General features: G+C 43.8%; 2 protein-coding genes across 8 annotated transcripts in view; one reads left to right on the forward strand and one right to left on the reverse strand.

The window, feature by feature from the left end:
- SALL1 (spalt like transcription factor 1) overlaps positions 1-23275 on the reverse strand; it is a 36248-nt gene extending 12973 nt beyond the window's left edge. The window contains exons 1-6 of one of the 7 annotated variants that reach the window (XM_027781591.2): positions 23153-23275; positions 19740-19857; positions 18152-18238; positions 16280-16361; positions 11073-11174; positions 2632-2724 (exon numbers count right to left, since the gene is read on the reverse strand). In XM_027781591.2, coding sequence (XP_027637392.2) covers positions 2632-2707 — 76 coding nt within the window. In that variant the 5' untranslated portion in view covers positions 2708-2724; positions 11073-11174; positions 16280-16361; ... (1 more) ...; positions 19740-19857; positions 23153-23275. Of the gene's footprint in view, positions 1-507; positions 706-2631; positions 3152-5416; positions 5653-11072; positions 11175-16279; positions 16362-18151; positions 18239-19739; positions 20105-23152 lie in introns of those variants that run through there. The other 6 variants (XM_027781592.2, XM_055818666.1, XM_027781593.2 and 3 more) reach the window with 6 other exon arrangements.
- Positions 1336-5408, forward strand: LOC129785639 (translation initiation factor IF-2-like). Its single transcript, XM_055818667.1, has 2 exons — positions 1336-2566; positions 4953-5408. Exon 1 carries the CDS (start codon positions 1543-1545, stop codon positions 2443-2445), a length of 903 nt encoding a protein of 300 aa, XP_055674642.1. The 5' UTR covers positions 1336-1542; the 3' UTR covers positions 2446-2566; positions 4953-5408.
- Positions 23276-25008: the final 1733 nt, after the last annotated feature.

Genomic DNA, 25008 nt, shown 5'->3' on the forward strand with positions numbered 1-25008 from the left:
CTATTCATTCGTTCAAAATACTGCCCAGCAGTACCTTGCTGCAAGTGTCTTAAGGACCAGCGATGCTACATTTGCCTGAACCCCGCGAAGATGAATTAGCAAATCTGAATTCACAGTATGAAAGGAGAAGAAAGGAGCGCTTGGAATTTCGAGGTTTTGTTTTGCAATTTCAAGGCATATAATGCAAACTCGCCCTCGCCGCAGCTCACCCACCCTGTCTTGCTCAAGTGTGAAGCTGCTGCCAGGGCTGGGGACCCCGGAAAGGCGGAGGGTAGCTCTATGCTAATATTATTACAGCGTTCTGAATCCTGAAACACCATTACAAAACACACCCTCTAGGCAACTTACTCAAAACTTATCGTCTAACCGTGTAAACCAGCCATAACCTAAAACCATTACAAGAGAAGGGCGGGGGAGGCTCCTACAGCTTTGCTAGTAAAGCACACTGCTTTTCCTGGGAAACCGGTCCGTATTTTTTAAAAATAATAAACTTCGTTGTTTACTTACTTAACTTACGATAGCCAGGCAAACTAAACAAAAGCTTCATTTCCATGCCATCATTTCAGGGAAAATCCAACTTACTTCAAATACATCCTTTAGCAACAGGCAGGAAAGCTGCTCAGTTAACATTCCTTTCTCCCACTCCCACTGCCTTTCATTTGAAAATAATGTGCAAAATCAGATCAAAAGGATAAACACAGAAGAAAACAGCTGCTTTTAAAAAAAGATACTCGGAGCTGTTTTGACCTGTTCCATCTACTAAACCCAAAAAATAATTAAAAAAAAAAAAAGATAGCGAACGTCAAAAGATGCAATAATACGAAGCGAAGATGTGAAAAATCCCTCTCTGCTTTCCCAGCAAGATAATTTCCATCTCAGCTTCCCCTTTCTCCGCTCACTTTTGAGAAGTTCCAAATTCTTTCCTAGGAGGCCGACGAAAGCCAAATAAAACCCTAACGTTCTCCCCAACTCCCGCTCCAAACTGCAAGCGGAAGTAGAAATAATATCGCAAGAAAAAATAAATACGTTTAGTGAGATGAGAAAGGGGATCGCGCTGAGGCAGCGGCAGCAGCCGGGCGCACCCCGAGCGCACCCAGCGACTTTTAGGAAACGTTTCGGCGGAGCTGCGCGGGGTAGCGCCTGTGGATTCGCTGCTTTGCGGAGGGGGCGTCCCGGGGAATTTGGGAGCCGGGTAAACGCTCCCAGAGGCAGGACAACATCCCGTAAACTTTCCGACTTGATTTATCGCGCGCAGCCCGGGACCCCCTCCCCGCCCGTCGCCCCCGCGCCAGGCCGGGCGGCAGGCACCGCCGCAGCGCAGCGGCCGCGGGAGCGGAGGGCCCCGCGGCGGGGCTACCCCGGGAAGGGGGGGGGGGGGGGGGGGTCCGAGGTGCTTCTGACCGGCCGGGCCGAGCATCGGAGGGGGCACCGCCGCGCCCCGGCCCGCCCTTACCTGCCCGCCCGAAGCGCTTGTGCCCCACGGCGCCCTCAGCGCCTGCCGCCGGCCGGTCCCCCCGCAGCCCCCCGGCGCTCGCCCTCCTCATGGCCGCTGGGGGGGCCCGGCCGGCCGGCGGTGGGGAACACGGAGCACGCTGCTCCCGCCGCCCCCCGCCCTCCGCTCCCGCCGACCACTTGTCAGCCCGCGCCCCGGTGCAGGTACGGGCAGGGGCACGTCCCCTCCGCCGCTGGCAGGGCTGCGCCGAGCTCCGCCGAAATCCCCCTTTCCCCCGGAGGGGGAGGGAGGAAAAAAAAAAAAAAAATTCACACGCTCCCTCTCCAAATCCTGGCGGACACAAAGCCAGCGTTTATTCCTCGCTCACTGACTTGGAGGGGAGGGGGAGAGGGAGGGAAACAAAAATAAAACACAACCTTAGGGAAAGAAAACGAGCCCCCGCGCTGCCCGGGGCTACCGCGCTGGCGGCCGCCGAGCCCCTCTCCGGCGCGGCGGCAGCTCCCGGGACGGGGCGATCCCCCCCGCGGCCCGGCCCGGCGGCTGCAACTTTTCCGCCTGCAGGAAGCTTTTGGTGCGGCTGGAGGCTGGGGCTGCTCGGCGGCGGGGCAGCGTCCCCCGCTCGGCGGGGCTGCGGGGGAGTCGGGGTGCGGGAGCGCTGGGGTCCGCGGGGGTGTTGCGGGGGGTGGGGTGGGGGGAGAAAGTGGGTGCTCGGGGAGGGGGTTTCCTCCCCTTTCGGGGGGCCGGCGCGGGCAGCGTGTGTGGCCGGACGGGGCAGCCGTCCCGCGGGGCTCGGGGCTCCACCGCCCCGCCGCAGCCCCACTTTGTTCCCCCGCTCTGCGGGGCGCGGAGAGAGGCGCGGGGGGCGCGGATCCATCTCCCGCGGGCTCAGGATGCCAGACCGCCCCGCGGGGGGAGGGCGGAGGGAAAACATCAAAAAACGGAAAGAGTTTGGAGTTTCGTTAAGAAACAGGCGAAACAAAACGCTGAGTTAAAAAAATAAAATAAAAGCCGAGAACTTGGACCAAAAGCCCAGAAGGCACCCCCCCCACACGTAACTCCGGGAGATCCAGCTGTCCCGCTCCGCTGCCCGGCGCGGTCCCGTCTCCCCGCAAGGTAAGTTGATCTATTTTGTGTGTGTTTGTGCTAAAATGTGTGCGAGGGAGAGGAGAAGAACTCACCATTTCGCTGGGATAACAAGGCCAGATCGGGGTCGGATTGGAAATGCTGAGGCTTCGCCTGCTTCCTCCGCGACATGCTGGCTCAAACATCAGCTGGGGCAGAATAAAAAATTACTAAAAAAAAATCTTCTCAAAATTACGGAAATCGAGCCTCCCCCCCCCCAGCCTCCCCAATCCTCCGCGCACCGCGCATGTGTCCTGCTATAATTATGATTATCAATAATGCATTGCGATTAATCATAGAGGGGCTCTTTGAAAGGCGATTGGCACATGGCCAGCTCTATTCAAACCAGCTCGCCTTAATCAATTAGGCGCTGATTTGCTGGAGACCCTTGTCTCTCCGCCGCTCCCACCCAATGAGTCGATCCATGTGGCAGGAGAAGGGGCTGGATTTCCCCAAAGCTGTTTGGATACAGTTTAACCCTCTTAGCAACCAGCTGGGGCTGCATCGCGCCATCCCGGTTACTATAGGAATGTGTCTCCCCTCGCCCCTTCCTCCAGCCCCGACGGGCTCCCCGCGCCTCCCTCCCTCGGTTTTGCGCTGCATTTCACTTTTTTCTTTTTTCTTTTTCTTTTTTTTTTAAGGAAAAAAAAAAGCTTCCACCACCACCACCCCGCCTCACCCAAAGCTCCGACCCGCGGAGGGAGGGCAGGGTAAGCAATAATCGATGGAGGGGAGGACGTACGGCTGGGGGCGGCCGGCGGGGGGCAGCGGGGCTGCGGGGCGGCCCCCAGCAAGTGTCTGCGCGGGGCGAGCCCCGCTCCCGCTGCCGGCCCCGCTCCCGCTGCCGGCCCCACTCCGTGCTGCCCGGCCCCGCGCACTGCAGCTCGCTCCGTTCCGCTGCTGCAAAAAGTTTCGGCTGGTTTTTTTTTTTTTTTTTTTTGTGGTGGTGGTGGTGGTTTTTTTCTTTCTTGTTCTCGTCCCCGCATTTGCAAATAAAGATCCATTTTCGCCTTCCCCCAGCTCTCGCCCGCCCTCCCCCCCTCTTTCCATATATCACGGGCCCGAGGGGTGCTGAAAATAGGAAGGGTTTGTTTTTTACCTCACACATTCCCAGGACAATTAGGGCGCCGCTGGGAGCGGCGGGCGGACCCACCGGCCGCTCCGCCCCCGCCCACCGCGCCGCGCCGGTTGGCTGCGCCCCGAGTCAATCCGCCCGCCGCCGCCCGGGGAAGGCCGGTGCGAGCGGCGGCGAGGCCGGGGCCGGGCGGTGCGCCCCGCTCCGCGGCCCCGCTCCCCCCCGCCCCTGCTCCCCCGCGGGATCACTCCTGACTTTTGTTTCCCTCCGGGGCGCGGGAGACCGAGCGGGAGCGATGCACATCTGCCCGCCGGAGGCGCCCCCGCGGTGCGGAGCCTGGCGGGCCCCGCGCAGCAGCCCCGCGCAGCAGCCCGCCGGCCGGCCGTGCGCGCACGCTCGGCCAACTCGTGCGCGGCGCTGCGCGGCGGGCCGGTGCGGGCAGGCGGGCTCTGGGGTTGCGCCGCGCAGCGCCCAGCCCGTCCAGCCGCCCGTGCGCTCCCTGGGTCGCCGCTTGCGCCCGGTGCCGGGTGCTCACCGCGCCGGGACCGCGCGGGCGCCGTACTCCTGCCATCTGACGCTACAGCATGCATCCAACTTTTACGCCCGGGTGTTACTTGCAGAGGAGGAACCTCTAGCAAACAAATTCCACGCTCTTGAAAGAAAAAGTACAGTTGCAAAGAGGCTACAGGCAAGGCTGTTTTTAATGTCTCGCCTGTCCAACGGTACACGTACACTGTGGGTGAATGGCGTGTGCTCCCTCTGCGCTCCCGGCGCTCTCTGCTCCCCGCACCCCTTCGCCTGTCACTCTGCTTCGGGCACGAAAAGTTACTCGGTAAAAGCGGCTGAGCTGGGAGAAGTGGGAGCGCAGGCGATTTCTTTTCCTCCACCCTGACCCATCTAAGTGCTCTCTCCTCCCACTCCCCCCGCTGGATTATTTACTCTTCTACAGAAGCTACTCCTTTTTCCCGTATTAATATTAACAAACTCTCTGTAAAAGCAAGAGGCTGATCAGATACAACTCATTTCAATTTCAAATGAGCCGGTAAAACCTAGACAGCGAGCGAGAGGAGAAGGGAGAGAGGGAGAAACCTTCCCATTCGAGGAACAGGCTCACTGGCGTTTTCTTCTCATTATTAAACGAAAGAGACTGTAAAACGCTTAGCAAGAAGGGTGAAAAACCCAACAGCCGCAAAAACCCAACCAACCAAACGCATACGAACCGAAAAAGCCTCCCAGGTGCCACTCCAGTATTTAGTCAGCGTTGCAAAGTGGTCACTGACGCTTCTTTTCATTTCTGCACAGGGCGAGCCCCCTCCCTCCCCGCTGCATTTGGTACAGTAGATTTCGAGAAAAAGACAAACGAAGCTATCAGCGGGGATGATGTTGAAGAATGAAGATAATAATGTTGCTATAGGTGGTACTTCACATGACATTATTTTTCACTGAATATTTAAAGAGACGTTTCGGCAGAGATGGATACACTCAGCACAGGCTGTCACCCTCTTTACCCTGAGACAGTGGCAAAGAAACCGAACCTGAACGTATAGAAACGCACACGTTACTTATAGCTAGCCACAAGTAAATGCACACAAAATACCCACGCGGATCTATTTACACATCTGTGTCTGTATTTCTAACTGTATCAATCACTCCATTAGCTTCCCACGGTTTCTAATCTAGCCGCTCTCCCAAAATTATTCGCGTTTACAGTTTCATTACACATTTGTCGATTACGCTTAAGACAAATTTCCCCAGATGCGCGGTACCTTTGCTTCGTGGCTGGAAAAGGGCGGCCGTGGACCGGTAATTAAAAAGCAACAACAGCATCAACAAGAAGAAAAACAGTGGTTTAAGGAAAAAGAAATTAAACTGGAGGAATTAAGTTTGATAACTTTTTTTTTTCGTTTCTCTTCTCCCTCGCTAGTGTGTAAAGCGGCGCCTGGTATTTCATCTCGGACCGCCTGATTATTTATTGTTTGTTTTCCTCTCCTTCGCCGGGGGCCGGGAGGGGTGGGGAAAGGGTGGGGGCAGAGCAGCATTGCCAGGGCTAGAGAAAAATCGGTCCTTATTGTTGTTTATAGCAATACATCAATTAAACGTCATTGTCTCTTAACAGAAGTTGGGAGAGTTCACAAGCGTAAATACTCTGATCTTGGGTTTTCCCTCTCGAAGCGCAAATGACAGTGACTGATATTTTTCCCTCCCCGCCACACCTTGGAGATTTCCACCCCCACCCACCCCCCTCCCGGATTATTCTTTTTAATGGAGGTGGGAGGCTTTCTAATGGGCTCCAATGCAAATCAGCCTGGCTGGAAGACACCCGTGGTGGGGATCGATCTCCAGTTCATTGAGATGAGCACTGAAGGGAGATGGTAAACAGGGGATAATTTGCAGTTCATTCTGCTGAGAGACGATTTCAATGAGATGCAACACACCAGACTGGATTATTGTTATTAAGGTTTGCCATCAGACACAACACCCTTAACACCCGGGGGTTAAAAGCTACACAATCCCCACGTAGATACAATACATCGTTAATAACGACCCGGGAGTGGGGGAAATCCGATGGATTTCATATTTTCTGCAGGTTTCCCCCCCAGCAGCGGGGAGGCGGCGGCGGCGCCGGGTCAGCCCAACCTGCCGCTCCGCCGCGGCTCCGCGCTGCCCCGCCAGCGAGCCCTGCGGCCGCGGAAACACCGCCGGGCGCTCAGCGGGGCACTTGTGCTTCCACCCCCCCCCCCCCCCCCCCCCCACCGCCTTCAATGTTCTCCTTTTGCCTTTTTCTCAACTAAAAGAGATGCACCGCACCAGAGTTCCAAACGTCGCTACAGATGACCTCTCAAGTAAGCCGTTTTCCAGCTAACCCAGGTTACATGTATTTTAGAAATGTGTGTAATTAGGGGCTTCCAGATGCTGCAGTCAGCTGGGAACTTGGCTTTGTGCTCCGATGGATAATAAACTTTTGAGACAGTCCTGGGGCGCAGCTACCCTGGGGCAGCGAGCACCCGCTATCTGGAATTGTTTTATTATCAATAGCCTGGATCACGCTATTCAATACCGACACTGCAAGTCCTGTGACTGTGTGGGTTTAGGTATGACTACTTTCTACTTTTGTGGACACGTTGTCAGCTCCCCACCCCCACCACCTTGCTTTTTCTCTCTCTTTTTTAAAAAAATTGTATTTATTTTCTAATGTTAATTCCCCGAAGGGGGGGGGGGGGAGAAAAAAAAAAAGGAAGGAGGGGGGCACCAGAATTGAATCCTTCTCCATTATTACTGACAACTAATAATTGATCATTGCTCAGAAACACAAGCTTTTAGCCGCATAATTGAATCGTAAGCAATACGGGTTGAGCCAAAGGAAAAAGAAAAAAAAAAAGCACCAAAAAACCAAAACATAAAGGGAAAGAGCCTCCCACCCTCTCTCCCCCACATCCTAGAGAATCGCAGAGATGGGGAACTCCCCCGCCCCCGAGATAAAAATGAACATGACTAATGCCATAACCGGCCAAGGTGGGATTATTTAATTCAATTCTTTCTTTACACATTTGCTGCCTTTTGTTTGACCTGATGGCTGGCAAATTTTTACACCTAGCTCTCCCTTTTGAGTTTATTGATGAAGGTGCTTCTGAAATGATTATCAAGAGATTTACAGCCATCACTACCCACCTACGGGAAAAGTAGTAAAATCAATCCCTCAATCAATCAGACCCCTCTGTGCATATCTTTTTAATCTGCTCTTTTAGCTGTTTTATTACAACACGAGCATTAAATATGTTTGTTTCAAATTTAACACGAATGCCTCCGAAGGACTCTGTCAATTTAGACATAAATCATGAAGTAAACAAGCTGGATGGAAAATCCTCTTTCACTGGCACGAGAGTTAAAAACCAAGGAATAAAAAAATAAATACCAGCAATATCCCACATCAATGTATAGGCAACTATTCCGTGTGTACAGCCCACAAGGCAGAAAAAAAACACATACAGAAAGATAAATACGCAGCACTGCAAAAGACTTCCATGCACTTTTACATGACTACACAGAGAACCTAGGGAGTGCCAGTAATTACAAATATTCTTACATCCTGAATCCTATCATTATTTCCTTTATTTGATATCTTTTTGTTTTTTAATAGCAGAATGTCTTATTTCCCATGTTAAGAAATAAGCTTTTTTTTTTTTTATTAGGTACCATATACTTCAGAAAATGTCCTGATTTCAATAGTATTATTGATCCCAGGGTATTACTCTATCCTTTATATACCCTTTTTTAGGTTAAAGAAATAAATTAGAGGGTATTTCAGGTAGGCTGCTTAGGTCAGAAATCTTTCCCATTGATTTGTTACACAGTGGTCATCAGGTATGGACAGAATGAGCCTATGAGTTCTACAGAGAACCAAGAATTTCATTTGATGCCACAGGGGAAGTTTTCTCTGCAAGCCACATGCCTTTACATCCCAGTATAATTCCCTGCCCCCCCCCCCCCCCCCCCCCCCCGGTTTTTTTATATCCTAGTGTATCACAGCCATATAAAGCCACCATGTGCTTCCACCAGAAAAACAGAAGTTTAGAAATGAAGTGACAGATTTCTTGAGCCTTAGATACAAAATTTTAAAACCATTCTGGGCTGCAAAGGCATATTGCAATGTCTCTGATCACAGAAATAACTCTGGGTAGAACAAGAACAACAACAAAAAAAATATGCCAAAATATGTACATGTCAAAAGAAGAATCATGAAAAAGATATTGAATTGAATATTGAAAATATATGAATCGGAAAAAGATCTGATATTGAATGATGGGATATAACTAGCTATCAGCCAAGATTTCCTCCAAATATCTTGCTTTAAGAAAAGCACCTTTGTACAGTAGGAAAACTTCACAGTGACAAAAACTGTGCACCCAGGTATCCATGCACCAGAATCTTAGTGTTGATTCTTAAAAAAATATCATAGCTATCATTTCCTTATCAAAGTACTGTTTAAAATAGCATAAAATGTAGAGGTGGGAGCCTTTTAAAAGCAGATGAGGGAGTAGGACTGAGGGATGTATTTTCCAGGATATTTAAGGAAAAAAGTGTGTTCTTTAAAAAGTGTTCCCTTAGGATTTTCTTACCTTTGAAACAGAATTGTACAAAAATTCTGTAGTCTGTCAAAATACAAATACAAGGCCAAAATTTCACATGGCACTTTTCTCTGAAATAGAACCTACAGATGATTTTCTACAAGGTAATCATACAACAAAGTAAGACCTGTTGTTTTCACAAAGAGATTTTCACTGTCAAACCAGATTTACAGAGTATGCATTTTTATTTACATTTTAAGGTTTTATTTTAATCTGGAGAATATGCAGCGATTATGGGATAAACATGTCTCAAACCTCAGGGGAAATGTTGCTTGTAGAGTCCCAAATTTCTTGACTGATGAAATGAACCTGACAACGCCTCTCATTTTCATGACATATTTTTGATTCAAATACAGTGGAAGTATTTGTAAGTAGATACATTTTGTTTGCATAATATTAAGGTGCCCTGATTAATGCATGGTGTTTACAACGTGAAAATTGTCATACTCTTTGCATCAACACAAGAAGCTGGCTTGGCAGCTGCTAGTTGCAATAAAGTCAATGCCTCATGAATAACGTTCTGCTTTCCGTGCCTGAGCTATGTGGAGTCCTCATTATCCACCTTTTGCCCCCAGTATGGTCCAGCCTGTTCACAGAACGGGTCTGCAAAGGCATTGTGCAAAACGTACTGCCCTGGGTGTAAATATGTTTGCTCACAGTCTTGCACAGACGTTACCTGGGTCCTGTGGGGAGCTCATTTCCTCCTGGAGCAATCTGATCCCCCAGCCACAGTTTTGCAGTTTTCTTTTTTTCCCATTAGTGATCATTTAAAGTTCAGATGGCAACAGCAGCCATCACCTACCTCAAAAGGTAACTCCAGGAGTTTCTGATTTCTTAGAATAATTCTGCAGCAGTGAAGAGGGGAAAGAGTTGAGCACTGAGCTGCCAGTCAGCTCGTACTGAACTGTCAGCAGATACTACATCAGTGACCCAGAGACAGCCTTGAAAACTGCTGCTCCATAAACCCAAGATCATCCAGTTACCACTTAGAAAATGAAACTCACAATTTCCTTTCCTTCCCTAAGAAAAGCTCAAGTCACATGATTCGGAAAGCAATCCTCAAAAAGAGACTTTAAAAAGACCCTTCCTCACAAATCCAGAAACCAGATTTGGGCTTGGAAAAACTGTTTTCATTTATATGGTAAGCTTGGACTTTCAGCCTGGCTGTACAAGTTATTTCTTGAATCCTACCCTGAGTTACATATTCTGGGTTTTGGTCCTTCTTCATGGAACTTCAAATTCCTTATCAAATGGAGTGTCCAGGATTGCAGAACATATTTATTTGCATGTTTGCTGCAGTCCAGCTGACTCTCCCCAGGACTGTACACAATCATCAAGCTCATCTGAGCTCGCTCCTCGCCACTCACACCATAGAACTAACACCTGAAGAAGAATTTAAAGCTTGAGTAAGTTTTAGATCATACTAAAGGCACTTGGTGCAAAAATCCTACGTGCAAAGACAAAAGTAGTCCCAGTCTGTACTGGTTCTGCGATTCAACCATCATTACGTCATGTACATACTGGAACAGGCAATGAAAAAGGGGGAGAAGAATAACTGAGTATAAGAAAACAGCACATTTAGGAAGAACCTGCATCAAACACCCAGTGCTTATTCTACATCCATTTATAAAACTCAAAGATGCATGAGACACTCACTTCTGAGATCATGAAAAGCCACTTTTCTTGTTCTCAGAAGCTTGCAATGCAACACTCCATCCTAAACACATCACTGGTGAAATCCCTCCTTGTGCAGAAGGCAGAGCACTGGCAGGGCAGCATGGACAGCCTTTCAGTCTAGAACCGCACGTGAGCACATTTCCAGCAGGGGATAACTGTGGTAATCACATAGATTGTTTCTGACCACCGTCTGTCACTGCCCCACACCCGGGAAGCACTGTCCCACCAGCTGAGCTGCGGCAACTCCACTGGGCAGGTGGGCTCTCCCAGTCGGTGTTGTGCTGGCATTAGCAAAAACGTTTGTGTGGCATTCTTTGCCAGCAAGGGATGGAAATCTCCTGTGAGGGGCAACAGTGCATGGTACGGTAACTTCTTAAGCTGTTCCAGCTCTTTGCAAATAAAATACGTGACAGACCCAGTCTGTACAAAATGATTTCTGAGAGGAGCTGTATCCGTGTGAGTGCACCAGATCAGGCCCATTACCAACTTCAGACGCGCATAAGCAACTGTTACACAGAAAAAAAGGTCTATAGAAGGCACCAGTAACAGCGATTAGTGTGTAAATACCATGTCTTAGTAAGATGTCTCTTGTTAACATGTTTAGTGGACAGTTGCATACCTTTGCACTTCCATACATTTCAGAGCTTGAAGTCACTTGCTTTACTTCTAAAAGTCACTCAACCTGGTTTCTTCTGCAGTTGAAGTAACTTCCATTTTTACGCTGCACAAAAGCACAAGCAAAGCTATAACACGTAAGAATAACAGTTTCATGAAAACAAATGCATTATGAACATACTGAATGAAGTGGAATTAAGCAAAGGATATATACGGTTCATTCCCTCCCCTGCCTTCAGTACCGCTCCTTCCAACGCTGCACATATGATCTCACAACACAGTAACATCACTGCACTCACTCTGTTCAAGCAGTACCAGTCACTTACTCTTTGTTTCACTCCTAGAATTTCCTAATAGCAAAATTCAATTTCAGCCGCTGCTGCTCTCCAAGGGCTGCCAGTCCTGCTGCTCCTTTGCCCCACTGGTAATGGATTGCTCTAAAGCAGGACAAGACCAGCCGGTTGTCAGCGATGGAAGTCACACTGAGCAGAAGCAATTAGGTAAACTCAGTGCAAAGGTAAAAAGTGAGATGGAGTGAGCCTAATGGGGGAGAGATAGGTAAATGTACATTCTGGGCCAGCACTGCCACCACCAGCCACGAAACGCATGCAGCTGCCTAGGGCTGCAAAATGTTTAGTAACACTTTCTTGTGCTAGCGACGGTGCCTCGTGAGGGGCCTACATTTAATGTTTTGCCTAGAGCAACAAAATCCTGTAACTGGGGCTGGCTGCCATATTCAGGGAAGCCTGCAGGAATTGCTTGCTGGTGACTGGGAAAGCACTCACCGCTTCTCTAAGCAAAACTACTATGACAGTTCAGGAGTAGAGCTCCTTAAACCACCTGTTCAAATCTGCTAATCACAGGTAATCTCGGCTCTTCAAGGGGATTACTCAAAGATGACACAAATACTAAATAACCAAAGGCAAAAACTGTTACTGGCAATTTGCATCCATTTTTTTTTGTGATAGCACACAATTATTTTTGCGATAATTGTAACCACTAACACGACACAGAAAGTTCTCACGGGATTGACTCTCCTTTCAGAAATGAGCTGTAGAATATGCTTTGCATTTCCTATTATTCTGCTTCCTTATTGTCATTCTCATAAAATCAATCAAAGTGATAACTGGAATGTCTAGGAACAGCCAGAATTTAATCTGGAAGAATTACACACAAGTATATCAGCACTGGAAGTGTATCTGCTTAAAGGAGCTATGTATCACTACGGGAAATGCAATGTTCTATGCTTGAAGCACTGGCATATATCTAGAAGATTATACTAATTTCAGTGTAGAAAGATGACATTATGGAATTCTGCTTGAAAACATGCATGTTATGAAACTATAAATAAATACATGCGACAAAATTTGAAATTAATAGAAAAAACTTTCATTTTATGACAAATCATATTGTAGATGTTTACACTGTATTCAATAAATATTAGCCATAAACCCTAATCTAACCCCAGATTTTGCCAGGCTCAGGAATTTGGGAAAATCCAGGTGTCAGCCCAGACTTTGTAACCCTTTGACTGCCAATCCCAATCCTCATTTAGGTAGGTAAGTCCTTGGTGGTGGGGCCACACGGCAAAGGACCAGGGCCAAAACTGCCTTGGAGGCACTTGGCCTCAGTGCTCCAGTGGTCCCGTTTCCTTGTGGATCCTATGATTTCCAGGATGTCCAGGAGGTTTGTGTGTAAAACTTGACACGTCATCATCTTAGAGGAACACAAAGGAAATTTTGTAAAGTTCCCCTTAAAGCATTTTTTTCAAACTACATGATGTCACTGGAGAGGGATTTAGTCTATCCCAATAAAAACAGTTGCACTTTCAATACATAGCACACAAACTGATCAAGTGGCTCAACTGCGATGCGTTCCAGATTCCTTGAAAATGAAAGGTTGGACCACATGATCTTTGAGGTCCCTTCCAACCTGGGCTATTCTATGATTCTATGAAAGGACAACACAATTTTACATTGGACTATGTTATTTGTGTATTTACTACTTTATTATATCTTTCAAAATCAAATAGCCAATATAATTTGGACTTTATTGTGGAAAGAATGAAACTGCTTGACTGACACTTGATGGTGAATAACTGCATTAGAAGCTCTGGCTCTTTTATTTCTCTTTCACTCAGAAAAGGGCAAAAAAGTCTGGATTTGTTCTGTAAAAAATTGCAATACTGCAGACTAAAACTTTCCTTCTCAATCTAAAAACTTTCCTTCTCAATTTAAATTCATTTTAAATTGTTATGCTTTACAAACTTCCAAATGGGATTCTAATTGTTGACAGACATTTTACATTACATGTGTCTATCACTTTGATTTAATATGCATTTTCAATGAAATTTAAAAAAGGCCTCTAAGGTGGCAATTTAACAGCAAGACATGCTGTGAATTTTAGATATAAAAAATACCTAGTTTTCAAGGGGGTTTTGTACATGTGAAAATGGCCCTCCAGAAAAAAAAAATGACAAAAAAAAATAAAAATCAGAGAACATCTATATGGCAGAATTATCAGAAACTAAATATCTCCAAGAATATTACCTACTGTTTTAGTCAATCACAGTCATCAGAGGCAAACCAGGTTTTACATTTATGCAGCATTTCGATAGTGCATATCAAAAAGTATTAACCATGAAAGAAATAAAATGTATTTGGAAATCCTGTATCTGGTTTATTACATCTCATGACCTGATTTAATTTTCTTCTACAGAAGACCTGCATTAAAATGTCTGTAAGTAATAGGTACTTCTTGTCAACTTTGATAAGAGACATTTGAAAGGAATTCCAAATGTATTCTGAAAGATAAGAGCAAAGCTAGCTTTTCTGTGTCCCTAAAAGAGTAGCAAACAGACCTAGGAGAGCACACAAGCTACAGGAAAGACCTGTTCTATATCAAGTCTGCTTTCAAAATCATCAGAACTGTGGTTAACGTATAGGCCCTAATCTATAGACATTGACAGCAATGTGGGAACAACTGCATCTTTAACTTAGAATTTGTCAAACAAAATATTAGCTACTTTTAAATACTTGCACCTTCTTCACAACTCTAATACAAACATCTTGGCTTTGGTTTATTTTATATAAAAAGCTTTAGATCATCTTGTTTTAGTGGTCCTGCAGGGTGTCCCAAAACCTACATTCGATGGCAAGAGCAAACATTCGTTAAACTTCAAAGGCTGCCAAAAAGTAGTTATTTAGATTCAGGGGAATCATTTCAATTAATCCCTATGTTTGTGTAGAAAATACGTAATGTAATCCATTTCTCTGTCTCCAGCTCCAGGTCACTTACCGTTGGGGAAAAAAAAAATTGCTTTACTAGAGTTTTCTGTCTTGAAAAACTGGGGAAAAAAATGAAGACTTCATATCTTTTTAAAGAATTCTGGCTGAGTGATGTTGAGAAACAAATATTACAATACACAACTGTGTACTTCTATCTCTGCATAACTGCTGTTAAAACTCACATACACAATAGAATTCTTCAGTGGGAGCCGTAAAACCATATTTTATGTATGTGTGTATATATATAAATTGTTTTTTGGTTGTTTTTTTTTTTAACAAAAGAGCCAATTTTTAAAAAATCTTTTATTTTAATGACTTTCTGCCTTAGCGCCCCAGCTCAGCTGAGTGCGGTTGTGCTACAGAAAACTCATGGCCACCTTTTAACATATCTTCCTTTTTGCTGAGCCCCACTTAAAACTGGGGAGAAACTTTAACAGCATGAAAGGCTTGGGATTTAATTTAATTTTTACTTTAAAATTAATCAGCTCTTCAGCTGAAAGAAGCACGCAGAGCATACTCTGTCAGAGGCACCGAGTCAAAAATGAAAGGAGTGAGACCCTCAGCTACTGTAAATCACTGTGATGCCACCGAAGCCAACAGGGCTGCGCCAATTTAGACCAGCTGAGGCTGGGATCTAATATTTGTGCTGAAACGCTGAGGCTATAGCTGTATCCCTGAGCTGTATAAATATTTGTTGAAAGCTGACTGTTAGGGGGCAGGGTGGGGATTGCTCATTAGCAAATAGGACCCTTGTCTTTTCCCCTTTCTTAAGGCAACCTTCCTTTTTTGTGAAGTGGGAGTTTTGCCTACGGAGGACAGATATGACCCTTCCTTGTGCAGCGATTATACTGCCTACAGTGAAACAGTGATTTTCATCTGGGCTTTTGAATGTGCACCCGTCTGCCTGTCCAGTGCCGATTCACGCAATGCACTGTACATGAATGGCCAGCAATGTTTACAGAGAGAATTAGTTTGACTCCAACTCTCTAGCCAGAAAGTAATCAAAGGGAAGAGCCAAGCTATTCCTGAAATTCCAGCTTCCCTAGCTAGAAACTGCCTGCTCAGCCTCGCTAATCAGTGTATTAATGTAAAATGTACATGTTCTATACTGGAGGACAATTAATAACAGCAGTGATCCCGAGCAGTCTACACACATTAACTATTCCACCCCCAATACTACTCTTGTGCGGTGGGCAAGTCTGATTGCAGCAAATGGTACAGAGACCCAAAAAAGTGAAAATGTCTATCAGAAAGTGATTACTCCACAAGCTGTAGTGTGGTGTGATTTTTTTTTTTTTCCTAACTTAAATTCCAGTTAACATTTTCTTTCACTTATTTCAAAGCCAACACATGTATTCATAGACATATATTCAGGGCTCTTCTTATGGAAATATTTTTAGTAGGGTTATTCATAACCGGTGTCCCTATAGTCTTGGAAGCTCTGGTTTATTTTCTCACCAACCATCCTAATTTAAGCATTCAGCAACATCAGAACTATCTTCAAAATAATCTCATCTTATAAAACCCATCAGCCTTTGTTAGATTTAACATAAACATTATTATGGGTGAAAACAATGTTATTTAAGCATTTTGTTTAGGATGGTCTGAAACTCAAAATGGATCACTGAGATTTCCCTCAGCAAACCAGCCTTCTTATCTGAAAAGCACCACTTCATAAAAAGCTGGGGATGTCTCAGAGCCAAATTGTTTGCTCCTGTAAATGGTTAGAGCTCCGCAAAGATATGAAATAAGGCTCTGTTGATTTTCCAGCAGAGCATCTGAACCACTTCCCTCACCTTACTCAGTTAAAACAGAATTAAATGAGAAATAAACCCTGATTAACATGTGAGCTCTTCATTTGAGGCAAATTGGCATAAATCTACTGGATAATATCTGACTTAAGCAGAGTTATAACAGGACTTACCACCAGGAAGATCTGGGCCAGAGTATTTTAATGGTGATTTCATGTGGGTGGGTGAGAACTTGATTCTTCATCCTTATTCAGGCTGAAAAAGGAATGCACGACAGAGCTATAGATCAGTTGAGAAATTGATTTTTTGCAGGGAGGGAGGCTAAAGAGGCTCAGTTCTTCCAAAATTAGCAACCTCGAGTGTGGTGTATAGCTCAGTTCAAAAGGCAAGTGACCATGATGCTGCCCAACACCTCCCCATCTGTACCATAGCTGCCCCCAGCCCCCGTTAGCTTTTATTTCCTGAGTAAACTTGCAAATCCAGGAGTGGCAAAAATGGATAATATCTGAATAAAATAGCTTGGCAGGGTATCTTTGACATTGCCTAAAAACCAGAGGTTAACAATTAGTTAAATTTAGCTGTAGCTTCTCTTAAGTAGTTTAAACATAAGTCAATATTTTTGTCTTTTGTTGTCTCAGGGTTTCTACAGGAGCACAGAGACTCTCATCAATGATCTTTCCACACTTTATAGCATTATGCCTTTGTACTATTATCCATCTGTACCCTTATCTAATGTGTTATCAGCTGTATGAAAATAACTATTGGCCCCTTCGCCCCACAGCAAGTATCAATAGGAAGAATGACAGTGGCTAGTTTGCACACTTGAAATGGTTTATTTGTTGCAATCCTGTGCACAAGATGTTTATCAGCAAGCACCAGACAGCCATGCAGAAGAAGGAGCCTTAATTCTGTCTGAGACAGCCTCTTATTGCTATTGATAGTTAGCATCAGTGTCCAGTCTGAGAAATGGAAGTGCTGCAGGCAACTTCAGTCAAGACACCCTATTGATCTACTGCTTCCTTTGCATCCCTGAAGCTAGAGAAGAAAAATAAAAAGGGGAGGAAAAGCTTGCTGTATAAGGGGCAATGCAGCAGTCTATGGCTTACCATCATTCGAAAGGGGTGTGTATGTGCATGGATATTCCTGATATTCAGTACCTCAGACAACTGTAAATCACACGCACAGCCATGATAAATATAAATGTCAATGTGTTGGAAATGTCCTTTATATAAGAGGTGTCACTAGAACTACATTTTTAGCATGAAACATTTTTGCTGCTTTTTATTTTTCATTGACTTATTGTGCTTCTGTTATATCCTGTCTAACACAATCAATCTAAAGCATAATATCTGAGAGTCCTATTCATAAATAATACATATTTGGGTCATTTTCATTTGTATTCTACAATGAAGATTTACAAGCCAGAAACAAAACAAGAAACAATGTGTGGAATGTTCTTATTCAGTGGATAAGAATATATTACTGTGATCAATTAATCTGCTTTTCTCTGCATTAGGTGGACATCTTTATGGTACATCCATAAGGGTTTATAACTTAGGAGAGACAGAATCAGCTCTAAGGCTCTAACATAAAATGCCTGTAACTCAGAAAAGAGAAACTTTTCCAAAGTTTTTTTTTCCAAGGAGAAATGTGTTATTTTTGGCAAACTCAATCACAGCAATACCCCATCTATCAACATAGCATGTTGCTCTGCCCTATATACTACCTTTCACATTAAATGAAACAAAAAATTGACTACATTATACCATAGCTAAAAGTCAAAATAATAATTCTGGGGAATTCTATAGTGCCGTTCATCCAAAGATAGTTACATTCTACTACAAACCATGCAAATTCATTCTACAGGAGGGCAAACTGACACACAAAAAGGTCCCAGCTCAATTTTTTGCAGCCAAAAGTTAGGGAAAATGAAATAAAAAAAAAAAAAAGCATGCATATAAATTGCAGGAGCAAGTCATAACAAGAAAGGTGAAAGAAAGACTTAATTTGGTATATAGATATCTCATATAAGAAACTACAGTCACCTGTGCAGTCACCAGTAGAACTAGCATTCTGATGATGGGCCGTGTCAGAGGAGCAGCAGCAATGGCCCAGATGTTTATATATATTGCCTGCACAGAAGGAGCAAAAGTTATGGTCTGGTGAGTAAAAACCAGTCAGAGTTAGTTTAGGAAGGAAAGTCAAAATATGCAAGGACTTTGCAGGCAATCCATACTGCTGCGAAAAAAGTCAGGGTGAATGGTGCCAGCGTGAGGACAAGGCTGGCCACTGAGGCGGTTGCCCCACTTGCCCCAAGCACTGAGAGACGCAGGCTGTGCTGTGCTCAGTGCTCTGGGCTGTGGTCCTCAAAGTGGGTTATTGTATTGGTTTTTCAGCTCTGGAAATTTGCTACAAGCGCATCTCAGATAAAAAGTGAAATGAGTTTTGCAACTATGGCAAAAAAGCAATTTTACATTTCATAGGCCTTTTAAAACCCTTTTCAATAGAAAATAAAAATAACAGTAAGGGAAAAAAAAAAGCCTACATTTCCATTCCCCTTTTTATAGTTTGACGTTGCAGATGTTTCTGGGTCAGAGGTGAACATGTCTTTAGGTGTCAAAAGATGCAATAACCTGAGTCAAAAATGGCCCAGTCCCCAGAACCGTGACTGTGTGCCAGAATATCCCCACCTCAGAAGCTTGCTGGCAGCAATGTGCTCCAGGTGTCTTACACTACACAGACCTGGTAGTCATTTTAATATTTTCCATGCTCATGTAAATGGACTTGATGTGTGTTCATCAAATGTGGGAAAATCCCACAGAATCGTGTGCCATCTGTTTATAGGTAAAAGGTCTGCTTTGCTGACAATTTAGTGCAAAATCAGAAAACGGAATGAAAGCAAACACACTTTGGTTTTGTTCTGTTTTGGTTTTATAAATCTGAGCCTTAACGTCATACCAAAAAACTAACAAAGTTCAAAGGTTCATTCTGTTTGAATAACACTGTCCTTTTCAGATGTATGAATATTACCTGAGCCCCACAGAGCTCTTAAATCCACGCCACATGGCTACAACCCACAACCTAGTGTAGCCCTGAGCACACACAGGAGTCAGCAGGACACGGTGAGGGTGCGAGGGCCACGTCCTGGGCAGCTGGATGTCTGCGGTGGTGCCCTGGACCAGAAGCCTCTGTGAAACACTAGCTGACAGCATTTCAATGCTTCTGGTTGGCCTCAAGTGAGTGTCTCAAGCTGAAGCAAAAACTAAAAGCCTCATTTATAAAGAGCATCATCTTATTTTATCTAACACCCAATACTGCATTTGGTTTTTTGTCAGAAGCAAACCCAAGTTAAATTCAATTAACATAGCAGATGCCAATTGAAGTGCCCATTTTTACTGTTTTTGTCTGTTTTAAACAAGACTTGGACAAAAGGTCCTTATATCTGAAGGCCCTCAAAGCAGCTACGATGTTAAAAGGAAGGCTGTGGTCACAACGATTTTCAGCATCAGGTGACAGACATCAACCAGTCATCAGAAGAGGAATTTGAGACCTTTCTCATCCTTACCTTCCATGTGGAACATGCATTTATACTTTTCTACAGGGAACTGATAACCGGACCTAGGAAATTTATACCTGAATACGAGTCGGACATTGTCAGAAGATGATGTCAAAGACTGTTACAAAAGCATATTTTTGTTATATCCCATCGGGGAGTGAGATCTTGTCTTGGGTGAAAGAAGAGTTAACACAGCTGGCAGAGGAGAAAAACATCAGAAGAAAATAAATTGACAAAGTTAAGCAAATCCAGACATATGCAATCTAAAATCTCAAACGGGATTCAAGGTAAGCTAAAAGGACACTACAACACCAAATGCTGTTAAACCATCCAGTACAGCCTGAAGAGAAGACAGAACAGAATCTCTGCAGAGACATGCACCAGATGCTCAGCAAGGTAGGTCAGTGTATCTCCACTGAGATAGGCTCTACTGCTTTACACAGTCTTAACCTTGCCCTAATGGCCTAAAATAGATATTTTAACCTTGCCACCAACATTGTACTGGGGTATAAAAGTTGAGGAAAAGAGTTTGAAAGTGCCTATGGTCAGTTAATTGGGAAAACAATGGATTCCCCACAGTATAATCTACCCTATTTGCCAAAAGAGACAAGTTTTATATGTTTCAATCAGAAGAGTGCAACTCCTCCAGTAATGTGGCTGAGATTTACTTTGAAAACGAGAAATCTTATTTCCAAGGTCAATCTGAGGTTTCCTGGGTTCAGACTAAAATACTTTGTGGGGCCAAAGAAATATTTACTGGGTTCTAGGGAGCAAGGAGTGGATGTGTAGTTTGAACACATTTCAAGTTCGCCTGGGAGGTCTTTTTGGTTTTATATATTTGTGTCTCCTCAGACAACCTTTTTATTTTTTTCCCCCTGAGAAATTGGAAGTGAAGAAAATGATGACGTTTTTTGCCAGTACATTTCAGTTGGTCATTTCCTGCACTGAACCAGAGAACCTGTGCCATTGGCACCCTTTCCACGACGTATGTCTTTCCAGTGCATCATATGAAATGATACAGTTAAATTTTGCCCAGGGGCTGCCATTCCTTCTGTGTTAAAGTGGAAGGAGTCTCTGTATAAAGCAATGGTTTGCTTTATGTGACCTTTGACAGTGGGGGTGTTGGAGAATGACATTATATGTTGTAGGGCTAATGCTAGGTGGAGCTTCGCAGGCAGTTGTAAATTAAACAGCAGCATTTTACAAATGAGCCCCATAATGAGTAGGTGATTGGAAGATGTGCTACTGCATGCTGGAGATTAACATCTGAATAGAGAAACTATCACCTAGCCCAGCAATGGCAGTAAAAGGTTAAAAGAAATATTCAATATTATCAATCATATTAAAAAAAAGAGAGAACTTCTTACAGCTGCCAAAGGAGCTTGGGAGAATTAATGTGTTTGTGTCAAAAAGACTGAGAGCAAGTGAAATAGGACTATGGTGATTGCCAGAATCTTACTTGCCTGGAGAGATAACATTGGGCATCCAGTTTAACTAGGCAGGTGCCAAGAATCCTCTTGCGGATTCTATGGAGCGGCTTTCAAATATAAGAAGGTACAATGACCCTTATCCTCTGGTCTTCTCTATGGTTTCTGAGTTGCTCATTAAACCAGGGAAACCTCCAATGAGGTGTGATGACCTGAAAACAGGCAGGAGCTAAAGAATCAATGTTTTAAGTAAAACAGCAATTATAAAAAGATCTACAGCTCCTTCCATGTAATCAGGTAAATTATCAGGAGTGGCATAAAGCACCTAAATTGGAGAAAGAGTAGAGGAAGGGGGAGTGGGGGGAAAAGGACGTCTCTTGGGAGATATCCGATAGGATGCTTAGTCTGTGTAGAGGGCAAAAGGTTAAGTGAAAATGAGATGAAGGAATCATCAGATATAGTCAGATCAGAGACAGTTAAATAAAGGAATGTGCTAACCTAAGATAAATGTGAAGGAGCATGCCTGTGCTGAGTGTGGTGGTGTAGCTGTTGTTCAGCAGCTCAGGAACCAGAGGGGAGGAATTCCCAGTTCCCATTCTACATCAGTCCTAGCTGAAGCACTTCCCAGCAAAGAAACAGAAGGGTTTAGGACAGGCTTAAGATTCCTCTCTGCTACTCCGATAGTGTAAAAGGATATTAAAGTGCTTCTAATTACATCTACACTTTTTGCAGGTCCCTTTTTACTGCCGGTGTGATATAAATCATCCTTAATGATGAGAAAGAAAGTCAGTCCTGAGCCATCTGTGGTTTTGGACAATGAGAAAGATGCTGTTTAAAGAATATGAAAACAGTACTGAGAATTAGTTGAAAGCTGCAAACTTTGTTGGTTGGCTAACATTTTCATGGGTCAGGAAGCTTTCATTAGAATGGGTTCCCATAACAACAAACAACATTTAGTTAAAAGAGGTGTATAACATAGCAAATAAATGCTTGGGACACAGTCTATGTAAAACTTCATCAAATATTTTGGTAAATCTCCATTCTTAGCCTACTCAACAAAAATGGCCCGGGATAACAGGCAGCGCCAGAAAGCTCAAGAAATATCTGTGCTGAACAAGTCTGGAAATGACCACAAGAATTTCCTTCAAAAGCCTTTGGTGGCTTGCTGACTTTAAATGTTTCTAAGAACAGCCTTAAATTTCTAAACCCTAAGATGAAAGTTCCAATTCTTAGACACACAATTTCGAGGTCAGTACTTTTTTGTTTCCTCAGGAGCTTAATTAACATATACAATTAGACCTGGGAATTAAGAATTTGGAGCTTTAACCCGTCTACTGGGGAATACCCAAACTGGATTTCTGAAAATCAATTTTGGTGCTCTCAAAACTCTTTGAGGGAAGGAACAGTTGTGTGTTGTTCTACACAAAGAGTTTGATTAGCCACAGAATTCAGTACATTTAGCCAAACTTCTTATCTTTAAGACTAACACAGATCCCACACATATTTATGTCAAACCTAAGCTACAATGGAAGAAGTGCGAGTCTGTAAATGAGGAGTTTCACATGAAAGAGGTGGTTGAAGCATTTTGACCCTATTCAATCAAGGTCAGTTTTCCTCTGGATTATACCTGTTTCCTTGCCTAGCATTTTAGATACCTTCCAAGTGTCTATCGACAGAGTTTAGAAGTGGCACTCAACAATGAAGAAGAAAGCAAGCTGCTCACAAAACTCCCCTTTCCCCATGTGATAAAGAGCAGAGTTCCAGAGGAAGGGACAAAAGAGTGTTTGGGTCCCAGTCATATATGCCTATGGGAAAGGAGTGGTGAAAAGAGGCCAACGGCTCCTGGAAACAGGGACAGGAGGGAAGAGCACAAATCAGCTTTATGAGCTATCAAATGATGGATGGCTAAATGCCAACTGAGAGCAATGCCTACAATTGGGTTTGCATTGTTGCAATTATTAAAGGTTATTTTACTTTTAATTTTTTGTGGTAGGTTTTCTTACTCCTTCCTTACAGAAACCCTTGATTTTCACTTGCTAGATACTTAGATGCATTTGTCATACCTAAAAGGTGATTTCAGTTCTTGGATGCCAGGAAACCTTTCCACTGATCAAAACACAGCTGCACAGGCTTGCTTGATCTGTGAATGGGTGCCACAACTCTGGGGTACGTCTGTCTATACCTGTGAAAATAGATATAATTAATATAACAGATATCATACGTATATGCAAATCCAGATGGTAAAAATTACTTATAGCAAGACAAAGTTTTCATTTGCCAAACCAAGATATCTGAATCACCTAAGCATAAAAAATCTGCACTCGGACTTCTGCTGCTGCAGGGACATCAGCATCCTCTTACTCTATTTTATTTTACATTGAGCTTGTTTTTTAATGAAAGATCTTAAGAGACATAGTTCTTTAAAACATACTTTAATTAGTTTCTTCCAGGCTGTCACCTCTTTTCAGCCTTTAAAAAGCTCTTTCCATTATTTCCCACAAGTTACTTGGACATATGATGTCAAACCATAGGATGACATGATATGTCATTCAGTGGACACTGATCTTAGGCATTAAAACAAGGAAGGAACAACTTTCTATCCATTTTATATAAAATGTTTTCAGTGTAAGATGGGGAACAGAATATTTTATTACAGGGAACCTTTTTATCCAGTATGGAAATGCATACCATCCCCTTTAATAACAAATATCAGAGAGGCAATATCTTCAGTATACTTTATTATATTAATACATTTGTATTATGATTTTATCTTCTTCACTTTGACATTTATTTCCCCTTTAGTAAGTCAAAATGCCTAGCCAAGAGCTTTTTTCTTCAAGCACATTCTTAACATCAGCATATTAACTATCACATTCAGGCTAACAGGCTAAACGTAGCTGTTTGAGATCTTTGTTATGCAAGATACCCCCTACACCCATTTTAAAAAATTGGTGTAAACTTTCATTTTAGTGACACTGGAAAGGCAATAATGCTGCTTCATCATCAACAGAATACGAACATTCAGTATTATGGGTTTGCTCCCAAATATCTGTATCTGTGGGAAGTGCCTCTTGTAATAAAAGATACTGAACAAAAAGTAGTTTAACAGAGATTTTGAAGTCTTGATTTGCAACAGTCGGTCCATTCTGAACCCTTCATTATATTTCCTTTCATATTGTGAGGGCAAACAATTGTTGCAGCTTTCATTGTGAGCTCAAGCATTACATTCTAGCAGACTGAGCTTAAGTGCCTGCAGATGGGTGTAGCATCATTTTTTTTAAAGGCTAATACAAAGCCAACTGTAAGCAAATTAATGCAAAAGCAAGAGGGTATTTTTGCATAATCTTGAGTAATTCTGAGCAAAGTTTCAAAGGACCTCAGGTTCCTCTCAGGAAACAACGATGAAACAATTGCAGGTTTTGAATATTTTTTAATTCTGACTCTTAAATCACATTAGCGTGAATCACATCATCAGTGCAATGGAAATCAAAAATACACAGCTGATGTGATCTATTTTTAAGAACAATTTTAGAATCAGATTCCTCATTAGTTATGACTCTTTTAATGGAAGGAGATCAAACAATCTACATGACATTCAGACAAGACTCCCATCCTTTTCCTTCCTTTTAATCCAAAACAACTCTGCAGGATTTGGGGTTTCTGAAAAAACAAGGGTGATAGGTTTTCCGTATATACCCTTATTATTTTCTACTAGAAGAGGAGTACATGTAATGGTTGAAACTCTCTATGGATTTGATCTTTGCTCACTGTTGACCAAATGGCTGTTTCTACCTCTCCCAATGACGCTGGGTCAGAGCTCACTGCTCACGGGAGCGCATCTCGGTAGGTCAGAAGTACCTCTTAGTGCCAGAGAAAATGAATGTACCCTTGAAGACTGGGTGTCTTCAAACCAAAGTGT

This window comes from Falco peregrinus, chromosome 14 (genome assembly GCF_023634155.1).
Source record: "Falco peregrinus isolate bFalPer1 chromosome 14, bFalPer1.pri, whole genome shotgun sequence".
In the NCBI taxonomy this organism is placed as follows: domain Eukaryota; kingdom Metazoa; phylum Chordata; class Aves; order Falconiformes; family Falconidae; genus Falco; species Falco peregrinus.